This window comes from Anomaloglossus baeobatrachus, chromosome 5 (assembly GCF_048569485.1).
Source record: "Anomaloglossus baeobatrachus isolate aAnoBae1 chromosome 5, aAnoBae1.hap1, whole genome shotgun sequence".
NCBI classification, from domain to species: domain Eukaryota; kingdom Metazoa; phylum Chordata; class Amphibia; order Anura; family Aromobatidae; genus Anomaloglossus; species Anomaloglossus baeobatrachus.
The window spans coordinates 243,509,189-243,525,148 of NC_134357.1; the positions used below are offsets into that span (position 1 = coordinate 243,509,189).

Genomic DNA, 15,960 nt, shown 5'->3' on the forward strand with positions numbered 1-15,960 from the left:
GGATGAGGGGAGAGCGTTTCCACCATTCCAGTGACTCTCTGACTCATGGAAGGAGCGCGACTGGGCGATCCAGGGAGTGAAGAGACTTGTCCCATCTTGATAGAAGGAGACCCTGAAGAGGACGTGTATGGAATTGACTGTAGGGCACCGCTTCCATTGACGCCACCATTTTTCCGAGAATGCTTATGCAGTACCGAAGAGAGCAACGGGGAGCGCGTTGGAGCTTGCCGAGAGCTTGTCCTCGGGCAGGAGAACCTTCGCCTGTGCGGTGTCGAAGATCATGCCGAGGAATGAGATGCGTTGAGCCGGGATCAGAGATGACTTTGGTCTGTTGATCAACCAGCCGAGACGGGCTAGAGCAGGGGTCTCAAACTCAGCTGGGTGTATGGGCCGCATATAGAACAAAAAAAAAATGAGGGGGGCCGCATTATTTGCAGGACAAAGTGAACATTTTTAATGAATCCATGTTTTTTTTTCTATACATCTTGGATCACTTTTGTAAACATTTTTCGCTTGTTTATTATAACAAATGTGCACTTTTTTTGTTAAGTTTATATACAGAAAAGCATTTTTAATGTAAATAAAAAAAGTCATGCTTTAGGATTTTTTTTTTTTTTACATTTTATCACCTTCTTGTAATTGTTTTACAATTAGCAGCATCATATAGTAATCTTAGCCCAAATCTTGTAGTAATGTGCCCATGCTGCAGTAATGTCCCCATCCGTGTGCCCTGTAGTAAGGTGCTCATCCTTGTGGTATTGTGCCCAGTAGTATAGTGCCCATCCTTGTGCCCTGTAGTATTGTGCCCAGTAATATTGTTCCAATCCTTGTAGTATTGTGCTCATCCTTGTAGTATTGTGCTCTGTAGTATTCTGCCAATTCCCGTAGTATTCAGCCCATCCCTGTAGTATTGTGGCCATCCCTGTAGTATTGTGGCCATCCCTGTAGTATTGTGGCCATCCCTGTAGTATTGTGGCCATCCCTGTAGTATTCTGCCCATCCCTGTAGTATTCTGCCCATCCCTGTAGTATTCTGCCCATCCCTGTAGTATTGTGGCCATCCCTGTAGTATTGTGGCCATCCCTGTAGTATTCTTCCCACCCTTGTAGTATTGTGGCCATCCCTGTAATATTCTGCCCATCCTTGTAGTATTGTGGCCATCCCTGTAGTATTGTGGCCATCCTTGTAGTATTCTGCCCATCCCTGTAGTATTGTGGCCATCCCTGTAGTATTGTGGCCATCCCTGTAGTATTCTGCCCACCCTTGTAGTATTGTGGCCATCCCTGTAATATTCTGCCCATCCTTGTAGTATTGTGGCCATCCCTGTAGTATTGTGGCCATCATTGTAGTATTCTGCCCATCCCTGTAGTATTCTGCCCATCCTTGTAGTATTCTGCCCATCCTTGTAGTATTCTGCCCATCCCTGTAGTATTGTGGCCATCCTTGTAGTATTCTGCCCATCCCTGTAGTATTGTGGCCATCCCTGTAGTATTGTGGCCATCCCTGTAGTATTCTGCCCATCCCTGTAGTATTCTGCCCATCCCTGTAGTATTGTGGCCATCCCTGTAGTATTCTGCCCACTCTTGTAGTATTGTGGCCATCGCTGTAGTATTGTGGCCATCCCTGTAGTATTCTGCCCATCCCTGTCGTATTGTGGCCATCCCTGTAGTATTCTGCCCACCCTTGTAGTATTGTGGCCATCCCTGTAGTATTTTGCCCATCCCTGTAGTATTCTGCCCATCCCTGTAGTATTCTGCCCATCCCTGTAGTATTCTGCCCACCCTTGTAGTATTGTGGCCATCCCTGTAGTATTCTGCCCATCCTTTAGTAGTACGCAAACAAAAAAAAAAAATCTCCTCACCTTTCCTCCGTTCCCTGTGTGCCCACGATCAGTACTTGCAGAGTTTTGGATGCAGCATGCTTCAGCTGCATCCAAAACCCTGCTATGTATGGTAAAAGCACAGTGGGCATGGGATTTCTAAAAATCCCATGCCCACTGTGCGTGTACGGCCCGCAGTGAAAACGGAACTGCGGTGTGGCTTCAGAGGGCGCAGCATGTGAATTTATGCTGCGGCGTCTGAAGCGTCCTCCCTAGGCAGAGCACAGCGAGGAGACCGCAGCGGCCCGAACCCCTGATCGCAGGCACGGGCAGCTGCGGTCTCCTAAGGAGTAGACTTGCGGCCCCGCCGATCAGGACGCGCTGTGTCCAGCACGCAGCGGGTCCTGAACTTGAGCACGTACCTTACCTGCTTGTCGCGGCCCGTGATGATCGCGGCTCTGTGCTGAGGGTCGGCGCCGGCAGGAACTTCACTGCATTTGAATCCATTTGCGGTGCAGCGCAGAGGAGCTGTGTCTGGACCAATGGCTGCTGCCTGCCAATCAGATGCAAGGAAGTGACGTCGCTGTATGACGTCACCTCCTTGCATCTGATTGGCAGACAGCAGCAGCAACTGGGATAGAACTGACAGCTCCTTGCGCGGCACCGCAGATGGATTCAAATGCAGTAAAGTTCCTGCCGGCGCCGACCCTCAGCATAGAGCCGCGATTTGTCACGGGGGTCTGCGGGCCGCAACAAACAGCCTCAGGGGCCGAATGCGGTCCGCGGGCCGCGTGTTTGAGACCCCTGGGCTAGAGTATCCAGAGTGATGTTGAGGCTTTCGCGGCACTCCGACGCCGAGGGAGCCTTGATTAAGATGTCGTCCAGGTACAGGATGGCTAGAATTCCCCGGGTCCGAAGAATAGCCATGACGGTTGCCATCACCTTGGTGAAGACTCTGGGAGCCGTTGAGAGCCCGAATGGGAGAGCTGTGAACTGAAAGTGTTGATCCTGAACCACGAAACGTAAGAATCTCTGATGAGCTGGGAAGATCGGGATGTGAAGATAGGCGTCCTGGATGTCCACCGAACAAAGGAACTCCCCGGGTTCCATGGATGCAATCACTGAGCGCAGAGACTCCATGCGGAAGCGACGGAGACGGACCCGCTTGTTGAGCCGCTTCAGGTCCAGAATGGGACGGACGGTGCCATTCTTCTTCGGAACAACGAAAAGGTTTGAATAAAAACCCCGAAATCGGTCTTGAGGGGGGACGGGGGTGATGACCCCAGAATCTCGCATGGACTGGATGGCTGCGAAGAAACCCTTGGTGAGGGAGGGGTCCTTGGGGGGTTTGGACTTGACGAAGTGTGAATGTGGGAGAGAAGAAAACTCTATCTTGTAGCCGTAAGAGACGACGTCTCGGACCCAGGCGTCGTCTATCACGGAAAGCCACACGCTTCTGAACAGCCGGAGGCGACCTCCGACGGTGGATGAGGATCCGGGAATGGGAGCCCAGTCATGCGGAGGAGAATCTGTTGGATCTGGAGCTGGAGGTCTTGGACTGCTGGCCATGGGATCGCCAGTGGGGTGTTGCCTTAAAGGAGGGCTTCCGTCTCTCTTGACGTGCTGGCGACCGCTCCCGACGGGTGTTACTGTTGGCAGAAAATTGACGAAAGGGACGAAAGGGAAAAACCCGTCGTTTGGGGGGGGCACGGGGAACCCTTCGTTGGGGAAGGAAGGTACTTTTGCCCCCTGTTGCCTCAGAGATGATCCTGTCCAGCTTTTCTCCGAAGAGTCTGGCACCAAAAAAGGGAAGACTGGTGAGAGACTTTTTGGATGCTGAGTCCGCGTTCCACGCCTTAAGCCACAAGGCTCTGCGGATTGCAGCAATGTTGCCGGCTGCCAGGGCTGCAGAAGCAGCGGAGTCGAGGGATGCAGCAACTAGATACTTTCCGGCATGGGCGATCTGATCTGCCAGATCTGCCAGCTCGGGGCCGGGAGCTTCAGCCAGGATACCGCACCGAAGAAGCTTTGCCCAGGCGGAAACAGCTTTGGAGACCCAGGTGGATGCAAAGGCTGGAGTGATGGCGGAACCGGAGGCTTCGAAGGCCGACTTGGCAAGGGATTCTATGGTCCTGTCCGAGGGGTCTTTAAGGGAGGCGCCATCAGAGAGCGGCAAAGTGGTACTAGATGAAAGTCGGGAGATCCACTGAAGGAGACGCTGACCACTTCTGAAGAAGTTCCGGTGCAAAGGGGTAAAGGACCTGTGCCCGCTTGCGCTTCTGGAAACGCTTGTCAGGATGTTCCCACTGTCTAGAGAAAATGTCCTCAAATTCCCTATGGTTGCCAAAGCTTCTTGGCAGTTTCTTGGCTCTTTTGAAAGGGACCGACTGACTGGTAGGAGTCGGATCTACATCCTTCACCTCTAGGGTCTGGTTGACGGCAACAACCAGACTGTCCATCATACTGGTCAGCTTGGAGATATGTTCAGAGTCCAGATCGGAGTCAGAATCAGGGTCCTGGTCCGAATCCGGGGCTGCCGCAGATAAGGTAGGAGATAGAGAGCGTATTGCTCTGGAAGCCGTAGAGGGGTTAAGAGAGCTGGAGGACGATCCCGAGAAGGACCGCTTCCTAGACCTCTTGTGCGTCCGGCCCTGCCGGGCTAGTAGCGCTGCGGGCTCAGACTCGCTCTGGGTCACCGGGGGGGCTCCAGAGGTGGAGGCGGGCAGGCGCTCTATGGCTGAAACCAAGGTTTGAGATACCTTAGTTAGGTTGTCCACGGACTGTGAGAGAGCTGCAGCCCACTCAGGTGTGGGGGCCGAGTCCTCGTTACGGGTGGTGGGGGGCTCCGTAGTAGTCATGCTAGGGGTGCTGCAGGCTTGGCAGATGGGGGAGGACTGCCCTGAGGGAAACTTCTTTAAACAAGAGGTGCAGGCGAAGTGTATGACTATGGCCTGTGGCTGAGAGCGGGACGCTCTTGTGCTGGACATGGGACAGAAGGGAGAGAGAGGAGAGAAAGAGAAGGAAACAGACCGGAGGATGCCAGTGGATGGGGTACTGGGGAAGGAGCTGCCTCCCAGTGGCAGGGCTTACCCAGATTCTGGCGTCCTGTGTGTGCTGGCGCTGTGTCCTGTTTCAGACTGCAGGCTGAGGGAGCAGAGGTGGGGGCTCCGAGGAGCTGCAGGGATATGAGGCCGGTGGCTGCACGTGGAACGCTGCCGCCGCACAGAGAGACCGCAGGGCTGTGATGGCGCTGCTGAGAGTGTCCGGGCCGGGGGAGGAGCAGGAAAAGAGCGCGCAAAACCGGCGTGCAGCAGAAGAAAAACTGCAGGGATTGGCTGGGAGAGAGAGGGCCCGTGAATGGCTGAAAAAGGGCGCGCAGAGGCCTGCTGTGACTGGCTGCTGGAGCGGGCGGGCCTGCTGGGGAGCAAGGACTCGTGCGATAGGCTGGCCGGGAGGGGGCGTGGCTGGACGGGAGCTAGGCCAGAGAGAAGCCGGGGGCTAAATCAGAGGTGAGGCCGCAGGGGAAGCCGGTGGACAGTGCCGAGGACGCGAGGGAGGGCGAGCGCACTTCCTGCCTAGAGGGGAGCTGACCCGGGGTAAGCTAATCCAATGGATCTTTTTTTTTTTTTTTTTTTTAAACGGAGCCCCCCATGACCCGACGGCTGATAGTCCTCCTTGATCCTGGCCTCCTGGGAAAGATATAGGGAGACGGGTATCTCGTCCTGTATGATTTTTCGTCTCCCCTCCCTGATCAGGCCGGCTGTGGAAGGCGAGCGTGCAGGGGGAGGGGGGCAAGGACCATCCGCCTGTCCCTCTGTGCGGATGCCCCCCAAACAGTCTTGAGAGTGTTAGGGGGGGTAGGGTCCTGCCAGACAGACACGGAGGACAACGGAAGTGGCGGGCGGACCCCACTTCTGTGCGACCGGTCTCTAGGGGGGAGAGCAGGGTGAGCGATTACACCCTGTCGCCCGACGAGCTGTGTCTGAAAGAAAAAGCAAAATATTAAAAATACAAACCTGGGGGGCTGAGAGCAGCCCCAAGTGTGTCCACCTCCTATGGACACTAAGCTTAAACTGAGGAATGATTGCCAGTTGGTGGGTGTATACTGCATAGGAGGAGTTTACCTTTTTTTGTTTAGTGTCGCCTCCTAGTGGCAGCAGCATACAACCCATGGTCTCTGTGTCCCCCAATGAAGCGATAAAGAAATAACACTTGCATTTACATGCGTTATCAACAGGATCCAGTCACATGCTGTTTGCGTTTTTTTTACATATGTCAAAAAAACGTAGTGTGAAACTAGCCTTACCTTGTGATCTATACACCCTCTATTCCTTGTACGTGAGTGGTGGAATTCTAACACGCCTCATGAGGAAAATAAACAAACCATGCGTTTGGGTGGCTGAGACGCTACCCTTCACCAACTATCTACAGTAAAGCCCGCTACACACGCTTCAATATACCGTATCTCACAATCCGTCATTGGGGTCAAGTTGTAAGTGACGCACATCCGGCATCGTTTGTGAGGTATCTGCGTGTGACATCTACGTGCGATCAGGATTGAACGCAAAACCGTTGATCGCAAACACATCGTATCTTTCTCTAGAATTGAGCGTTTTGTTGCAGGAACCTAGTCAATTGTAACGTGTGACATCCCTCATACGATTTTGGTGTCTGATGTTATGTGCGCAGGTGTGCGCTCTGCACCGCAGCTTAAAAAAGGTCCGCTTCAGAGCGCAGCTGAAAAGCTGCGTTCTGAAGCGCCTCACAATGTCTGTCATTCACTAATCTCTGTCAGTCGGTCACTATCTCTGTCCCTCACTCTCTGTCCATGTCAGTCTATCCCCCTCTCTCATATACTCACCGATCCCCGATCCCCGGCGCTGCACGGCGTTCACACTGCTCCGGCGGCTTTTACTGTTTTGAAAAAGCCGGCCGCCCATTAAACAATCTCGTATTCCCTGCTTTCCCCGCCCACCGGCGCCTATGATTGGTTACAGTGAGACACGCCCCCACGCTGAGTGACAGATGTCACACTGCACCCAATCACAGCAGCCGGTGGGCGTGTCTATACTGTGTAGTGAAATAAATAATTAAATAATTAAAAAAACCGGCGTGCGGTCCCCCCCAATTTTAAAACCAGCCAGATAAAGCCATACGGCTGAAGGCTGGTATTCTCAGGATGGGGAGCTCCACGTTATGGGGAGCCCCCCAGCCTAACAATATCACCCAACAGCCGCCCAGAATTGTCGCATACATTATATGCGACAGTTCTGGGACTGTACCCGGCTCTTCCCGATTTGCCCTGGTGCGTTGGCAAATCGGGGTAATAAGGAGTTATTGGCAGCCCATAGCTGCCAATAAGTCCTAGATTAATCATGTCAGGCGTCTATGAGACACCTTCCATGATTAACCTGTAAATTACAGTAAATAAACACACACACCTGAAAAATCCTTTATTAGAAATAAAAAACACAAACATATACGCTGGTTAACCACTTTAATCAGCCCCAAAAAGCCCTCCATGTCCGGCGTAATCCAGGATGGTCCAGCGTCGCTTCCAGCGCTGCTGCATGGAGGTGACCGGAGCTGCAGCAGACACAGCCGCTCCGGTCACCTCCACGCAGCTAATGAAGACAGTCGTGCGATCAGCTGAGCTGTCACTGAGGTTACCCGCGGCCACCCCTGGATCCAGTGACAGCGGATCACACTGTCATTCATTCTGACAGTGCGGCTCTGTCTGTGTCTGCTGTCATCTGCCATTCAGCTCTGCTACATGGCTGTCTGTGTCTGCTGTCAGCGGCCATGTAGCAGAGCTGAATGGCAGATGACATAGTAAAAACGCATCCCTACACATTACACACGCTTGGCAAGTCAATAAATAAAAAAAAAAAAAGGTGCCCAATGCATACGTCACAGAACACATGATCTAAAGGATCGCACACAAAATTGATCAATTTAACATAGACTACTAACGCACGTGTGACAGCAAATGAACGACCTACGTGGGATCTCATAAGATCCCGTATGCAACCTGGGCGTGTCACATCGCAAATGCGATTGTACAACTAATTGCAACGTGTAAAGTGGGCTTTAGGTCCAGAAATATTTGGACAGTGACACAATTTTCGCGAGTTGGGCTCTGAATGCCACCACATTGGATTTGAAATGAAACCTCTACAACAGAATTCAAGTGCAGATTGTAACGTTTAATTTGAAGGTTTGAACAAAAATATCTGATAGAAATTGTAGGAATTGTACACATTTCTTTACAAACACTCCACATTTTAGGAGGTCAAAAGTAATTGGACAAATAAACCAAACCCAAACAATTTTTTTTTTATTTTCAATATTTTGTTGCGAATCCTTTGGAGGCAATCACTGCCTTAAGTCTGGAACCCATGGACATAACCAAATGCTGGGTTTCCTCCTTCTTAATGCTTTGCCAGGCCTTTACAGCCGCAGCCTTCAGGTCTTGCTTGTTTGTGGGTCTTTCCGTCTTAAGTCTGGATTTGAGCAAGTGAAATGCATGCTCAATTGGGTTAAGATCTGGTGATTGACTTGACCATTGCAGAATGTTCCACTTTTTTGCACTCATGAACTCCTGGGTAGCTTTGGCTGTATGCTTGGGGTCATTGTCCATCTGTATTATGAAGCGCCGTCCGATCAACTTTGCGGCACTTGGCTGAATCTGGGCTGAAAGTATATCCCGGTACACTTCAGAATTCATCCGGCTACTCTTGTCTGCTGTTATGTCATCAATAAACACAAGTGACCCAGTGCCATTGAAAGCCATCCATGCCCATGCCATCACGTTGCCTCCACCATGTTTTACAGAGGATGTGGTGTGCCTTGGATCATGTGCCGTTCCCTTTCTTCTCCAAACTCTTTTCTTCTCATCATTCTGGTACAGGTTGATCTTGGTCTCATCTGTCCATAGAATACTTTTCCAGAACTGAGCTGGCTTCATGAGATGTTTTTTAGCAAATTTAACTCTGGCCTGTCTATTTTTGGAATTGATGAATGGTTTGTATCTAGATGTGAACCCTTTGTATTTACTTTCATGGAGTCTTCTCTTTACTGTTGACTTAGAGACAGATACACCTACTTCACTGAGAGTGTTCTGGACTTCAGTTGATGTTGTGAACGGGTTCTTCTTCACCAAAGAAAGTATGCGGCGATCATCCACCACTGTTGTCATCCGTGGACGCCCAGGCCTTTTTGAGTTCCCAAGCTCACCAGTCAATTCCTTTTTTCTCAGAATGTACTCGACTGTTGATTTTGCTACTCCAAGCATGTCTGCTATCTCTCTGATGGATGTTTTCTTTTTTTTCAGCCTCAGGATGTTCTGCTTCACCTCAATTGAGAGTTCCTTAGACCGCATGTTGTCTGGTCACAGCAACAGCTTCCAAATGCAAAACCACACACCTGTAATCAACCCCAGACCTTTTAACTACTTCATTGATTACAGGTTAACGAGGGAGACGCCTTCAGAGTTAATTGCAGCCCTTAGAGTCCCTTGTCCAATTACTTTTGGTCCCTTGAAAAAGAGGAGGTTATGCATTACAGAGCTATGATTCCTAAACCCTTTCTCCGATTTGGATGTGAAAACTCTCATATTGCAGCTGGGAGTGTGCACTTTCAGCCCATATTATATATATAATTGTATTTCTGAACATGTTTTTGTAAACAGCTAAAATAACAAAACTTGTGTCACTGTCCAAATATTTCTGGCCCTGACTGTATATATGTAAGTGCCACACATGATCATTATCTTTATTACTTTTTCTAGCCTGACAGCCAATTCTACTCTTATGCGGACATCACACGAGATGATATATCGTGCGATATGTCGGCGGGGTCACGTCGCAAGTGAACGCACATCCGGCATCGTTTGATATATCGTAGCGTGTGACAGCTACGAGCGACAGTGAACGAGCAAAAATACTCACCTTCTCGTTGCTCGTTGACACGTCGCTCATTTTCAAAAAGTAATTTCTTCTTCTGTGCTCCAGTTGTTAATCGTTCCCGTGGCAGCACAGATCGCTCCGCGTGACTCCCGGGAACGACGAACACAGCTTACCTGCGTCCCGCCGGCTATGCGGAAGGAAGGAGGTGGGCGAGATGTTACGTCCCGCTCATCTCCGCCCCTCCGCTTCTATTGGCCGGCCACTGTGTGACGTCACTGTGACGCCGAACGTCCCACCCCCTTCAGGAAGTGGATGTTCGCTGCCCACAACGACGTCGCTCAGCAAGTAAGTGCGTGTAACGGGGGGTTAACAACTTTGTGCGCCACGGGCAACTAATTGCCCGTGACGCACAAACGACGGGGGCGGGTGTGATCGCTCATGCAATCGCACGATAGATCGTCTCGTGACACGCCCGCATTAGGCTATGTGCCCAGAGGATAATGCACCCGCAGATATATCCGCAGGTACGTCAGCATATTTATCGCAGCAGCTCCCCGGAATCCGCAGCTATACATTGCTGCGGGATTCCAGAGAAATATCTGCGGTAAACCTGCGGACATTCGTGTGACTTACCTGCGGAAGTCCCGGCCTGTATCTCTATAGTGGAGAGGCGGGACATTCGCAGATAATTCCGCAGGAATAATTGACATGCAGTTATGTGCGGCTGCGGGACATCCACAGCATATTCCGCAGCCGCACATACCGCATCATGGACACAGCACTCCCCATGTCCCATAGGATAACATGGGGAGTGTCTGTACTTGCTAAAACCTGCGGATTTATCTAGAAAATCCAGATAATTCCGCAGGTTTTCCGCGGGAAATTCCGCGGGTACAAAGTCCCGTGGGCACATGGTCTTAGGTAAAGTTTATAACCCCTCTTATTACTAGGCTATGTGTGTCCACTAAGTTATATTATACAGAGTAATTCGTAATCGACGTGATTCACTTAGTTTGGAATTCTTTAATAAACTTTGGGCTATAATATACTCAGTTTTTGGGCTGTTGATTTCATGCTTATGTGCTGAGTAAGCCCCTTTAATAGCATAATAACAAATATCAGATGAAATTCATATCAGCTGTGAAATCAATAGCATCAGTGCCCATTTATTTATTGTCCAAGACAGTTGTTCCTACTCACTTGGGTTAATACCTATAGCAATGTTTTCCTCCTTAATTTGTCCCTCATTCATAAAGATTTCTTCTTTTTCTCCAACAGTAACTTCAACAAGGTCTTTATCCTAAGCGGAAGAAAAATAAATAACTGACGCCACATCCACTTTTACAACCAAATTCTTCTTTATCTCAAATGTAAACAAAAAATAAAAAGTAATCTGAAGCAACTTTGTATTCAGAAGAGTTTTCACAGTGTTGTGCATCTGCATTTTTCAGGACTAAAAACTAACCTTGTGCGGTCTGATCCTGCAGTAACCCCCTTAGGCCTGTTTTACATGTCAGTAAAAAACACTGACGTTTTTCACTGACGTTTTTAACTGACGTGTAAAAAATGCCTATGTCCCTCCGTGTTCCGTGATTCACGGCACACGTGGATTGTCCATGTGCAATCCGTGATACTTGATCCGTTATCTGTGATTGCACATGGGCATTACTCACCTGTCCCGTTCCTGCTGTCCATGGTGCTGAAGTCTCCAGTTCTGCAGCATCCGGCCACCGCTCTCTGCAGCTACTTCCGGGTCAGCTCTGGCTGCATTCATTAATATGCATGAGCCGGAAGCTGCAGAGAGCAGAGGCTGCACAGAGCAGTGCTGGAAAAGGGGAGTTGAAAATGTTTTTTATTTTATATGTACGTTTTTTTCTGGTACATGTGTCATGGATCACACCTTAGTGTGGTCCGTGGGACATTAATGATGCCAGAAAAAAATGGACATGTCCCCGTGCGGCAATCACGGACACGTGTGTACACCGCACGTTGACACGGTCAGTGAAAAATCACTGATGTGTGTGCAGGCCCATTGATTATAATGGGCCTGCGTATGTCAGTAATTCTGGCACGTATAAGAAAAAGCACATTCGTACTAGAATCACTGACGTCTGAAACAGGCCTTAGGGGGTATATGCATATAAAACGCCAGTGGACCCAACAGGGTCTTCCAAGTTGAAGCAGATTCAGGAAGAAATTGGCAGTCCTTTTCCTGAAGTAGCTTCGCTAGTAGATGTTTTTTGGTGTCTTTGCCATCAGCGTCTTTTCTGTATAATTCACACTATAAGTAGCGGGAGGCTTCCTACCGGAAGCTGCCCTAATAATGAACAAGCTATTCTTCTAAAAACTTCATGGTTTATGAACCCTGAAGCAGTTAAAAGAAGTAACAAGAAGCTGAACATGGGCACAGCAATGCCGTTTTTACAGAAATCCACCTGAAAAAGAAATTGTGTGCACATACCCTTACCATGTTAGCAAGACGGTGATAGAGGAAAGAGTGACATGATTGCGAGTCTGTTTTGTGGTGTAAAGGTAACCACATACAGTTTTTAATCGAGGATAATTTTAATGTTGCTTTTAATAGTGGTTGCAGGCTTTTTATTGGTAGTTTGGACCTTGGTTTCTCTTGCCCCAGAATCCTGTACAATGTCCTGGTTTTCCACTGGATAATCCTGGGAATAAAAAGGACTTGGACATCTGTCTCTTATATTTCTGTTACTGGATTCATCTGAAGCACAGACACAGAGACTGAATAGTTTTTCCATGTTAGATGATGAGAGTAAATAGGTGGCTGTGAAAGCTTGTGTACGTTACAGTACATGAAAGTGTCCTCTCACCATAGAAAGTGAGGGTCTTGCAGCTCTTCATCATGAAGTCCTTGTACACATTCTTGTGTCCTTCTAAATACTCCCACTCCTCCATGGAGAAATAAACAGTGACGTCCTGACATACAAGGATAGTCATTACTCAGACATCTCTCTCATTGTTACTGTGTAATATCCCAGTATTCCCAGCAGTGCTCACCTCTCCAGTCAGCAGCTCAATGATCTTGTTGGCGAGTTCTAAGATCTTCTCTTTCTTTTTTTCTTTGCTTATTAGTGGAGACACCATGATGGGGCACTGGTTCTTGGTCAATTCTCCAGACACACAACAATGATTCTCAAGTGAAACACACTTGCTATAATCCTTATTCACCAGAGTGCAGTTCTATGAAATGAGAAAATGCAAAACAAAATTTAAAGAGAATGTATACAGTGGAGCCTTGGTTAACGAGAACAATCCGTTCTGGGAGTGTGCTTGTTAACCAAGTTACTCGTTCAGCAGAGCAAGATTTCCCATAGGAAATCATTGCAATGCAGACAATTCCTTCCACAACTTGTTCAATGTCCCATCCTGGTCCCCTATTCTGCCATTCCACACACGTACAAACATGCAAGCATGCAGACATATTATGCTTACCTTACCTTCTGTTTCATCGCTGGCCTCATGGTTCTTGCAGTCTGCCGATACAGGATGTGTATCGGGTAACCATCATGATTAGGGAGGAACTTCCGCTGTCTGCCACTACTCAAAGGCAGCGCGCTGGCCAATGAGAGGCAAGCGGCTCCTGCCTTTGACGTCAGCACTCTGGCAGCGAACGTTCCTCCCTCGTCGCGATGGTTACCCGATACACATCCATCGCGATGAGGGAGGAACTTCTGCTGCCATAGCGCTGATGTCAAAGGCAGGAGCCGCTTGCCTCTCAATGGCCAGCGCGCTGCCTTTGAGTAGCGGCAGACAGCGGAAGTTCCTCCCTCGTCGCGATGGTTACCCGATACACATCCTGTAGCGGCAAACCACAAGAACCATGAGGCCGGCGATGGAACGGAAAGTAAGGTGAGCATAATATGTCTGCGTGCGTGCATGCTTGTGTGTGCTTATGCGGACTGCAAGAGCGGGTCAGAACGCGGTGGATGTATGGAACTGGAAGTGTGTGCGGTGAGTATTTGCTCGTATGGCAAAGCTGGCTCGTAAACTGAGTTATAAATTTACAGAAAGCTTTGCTCGTATAGCGAACAGCGAGGTTCCACTGTATTTAGATTTTTATATTTACACAAGATCCTGGAGAAGCTCAAATTGCACTAGAATATTAGATTTTTCCATTGACTAGTTTTCCCAACATGCCTTCTTCCTAGTGTTTCCCCTATTCCCTAATACAGACTTGCTCTGATCACAGACAGCACATAAGGAGATGGAGGAGATATTAACCCTGTAATTATTGAACACATAAGAAAAAAAATACTTGACAGCCGGAAGTTGTCTATTTTGGAGGCACTAATTAAACTTAAAAGCATTTCACCATTAATAAAGTTCATTTTCATCAATAGAACTTGGAATAATAATAATAATTTCCACAATTGGATGTGTGTAAAAAAAATAAAAAAAAAATGTTCCTGTGCTGAGATAATCTTATAAATTTGATTATGTTCATGTAGTCTCCAGGTTTCATAGACAGTCTGGCGGATTCTCTGGGATGAGAAGCGGTGACAAGTCTTGCCTAACCCCCCCCCCTCCCAACCCTTCTCTACCTGGCTTTTCTCTCCCTATTCTATTCCTTCTTTTCTAATCTTAAATCATATCTATTATCTTTTAGTCTCCTCCTTCTTTTTATATGTTCACTCTTCAATATAAGATGGGAGTGACATATACTAGGAGTGGTATTGTCAGTTACGAGGAAGACAAGTTTAGTCAGAATTCTGATTTATAATATACGGTTTGCAATAAAGCGTTAGTACAACGATAGTGTATGGAGTTCCAATGAAACAGACAATGTGATGTTATTTTTGTCAATCTGAAACTGATATTGTTTATGTTCTATAATCATTATGAATGTATAAGATGTATGACGGCTTTACAAACTTTAATAAAACATTTGAAATAATCTTATAAATTTGCCCTTGCTATGCTGGGATGAGTCGAAGTCAGTGTAAAATGGACCAACTCCTAAAATATATAATAAATACAAACGTTCAATGTGCTGAATATTTTTTTTTCCTAAATGACCAATTACCTTAATGGACGCAGATGGCTGAAATGAAGGAATCGCTTTATCAAATATTTACTGTAACTAAAAAGATTACAAGCTGAGGATTTAACTTCTGGCATTTTCATAAAGGAGTGGAAGGAACTTGCTGTGTTGCCTGTCCCAAAGAGTAGGTTTAATTGCAGATGATATTGCTGCTTTAATGAAGACGGAAAGAGACCCTGCTATCAGAAAATAAAATTCTTCTGGCAGCTGTTTATGTGAACCCAAGTCACAGTATATTGCTGGATGATCAACAGCTTGCTAAAGGAAAAGTTCTGACTTAGGTAGCTTTTAGGATAAGTGGCTACAGAATGGCCAAGAGCAAGAGGAGTTGTGTCCAGTGCTACTGCTGCTATATCTTCAGCCTCATCAGATGGGGAGTTGGTTCATCCAGGGGTACTGCTGCCATATCGTCAGCCTCATCAGATGAGGAGTCTCATTTTGAAAAGTATTTGTAAGACGTGGAGCAGGCAAAGCATTACTGCAGTAAACAGGATTCCACTCCCATAGCAAATAGACCGACCATATTTCAGCAAAATTTTTCACTTGCACTCCAAGTAGGAGTTCAACCATTTATCGACACTGTGCATGAACTAATTTCTTTACACTCAGAGATAGTTACAGATGTTGCCTGTGTGATTACCGCTTTGCAATCCGAGTTAGTGTAGAAAGGTTGTTCTCTGGCCTTAAAATAAATAGGTCAGATTTGAGGTCATCTATGAAGGAGGATCTGATAGAGGCAATACCATTGCTCAGAACAAATTCATAGACCACATATGTTATTCGGTACGTTTTTGTTTTTTCCACTTGCTGCATAGTGTATTGCATATTTATAATTTATTAAAGTTTTTTGCGTTCTAAACTTGTATTCCAATAAATACAATGTTCAATAAAATAAAGGGAACACTAAAATACCACATCCTAGATGTTAATAAATGAAATATTCTCGTTGCAAATCTTTATTCACTACATAGTGGAATGCATTGAAAACAATAAAACATAAAAATTATCAATGTAAATCAAAATGAATGTCCCATGGAGGTCTGGATTTAGAATGATACTTAAAATCTAAGTGCTAAGTCAAATTACAGTCTGATCCAACTTCAGTGGAAATACCTCAAGACAAGGAAATGAGGGTCTGTAGTGTGTGTCCTCCACATGCCTGTATGA

General features: G+C 47.5%; 1 protein-coding gene across 5 annotated transcripts in view; it reads right to left on the minus strand.

The window, feature by feature from the left end:
* Positions 1 to 15,960, minus strand: part of LOC142311142 (uncharacterized) — a 70,713-nt gene that overhangs the window by 14,709 nt on the left and 40,044 nt on the right. For 4 of the 5 annotated variants that reach the window (XM_075349295.1, XM_075349294.1, XM_075349296.1 and 1 more), the window contains 2 exons: positions 12,750 to 12,932; positions 10,926 to 11,025 (listed from right to left, as the gene is read on the minus strand). In XM_075349295.1, the coding sequence (XP_075205410.1) occupies positions 10,926 to 11,025; positions 12,750 to 12,932 (283 nt within the window). The remainder of the gene's footprint in view (positions 1 to 10,925; positions 11,026 to 12,749; positions 12,933 to 15,960) is intronic. The other variant, XM_075349297.1, reaches the window with a different exon arrangement.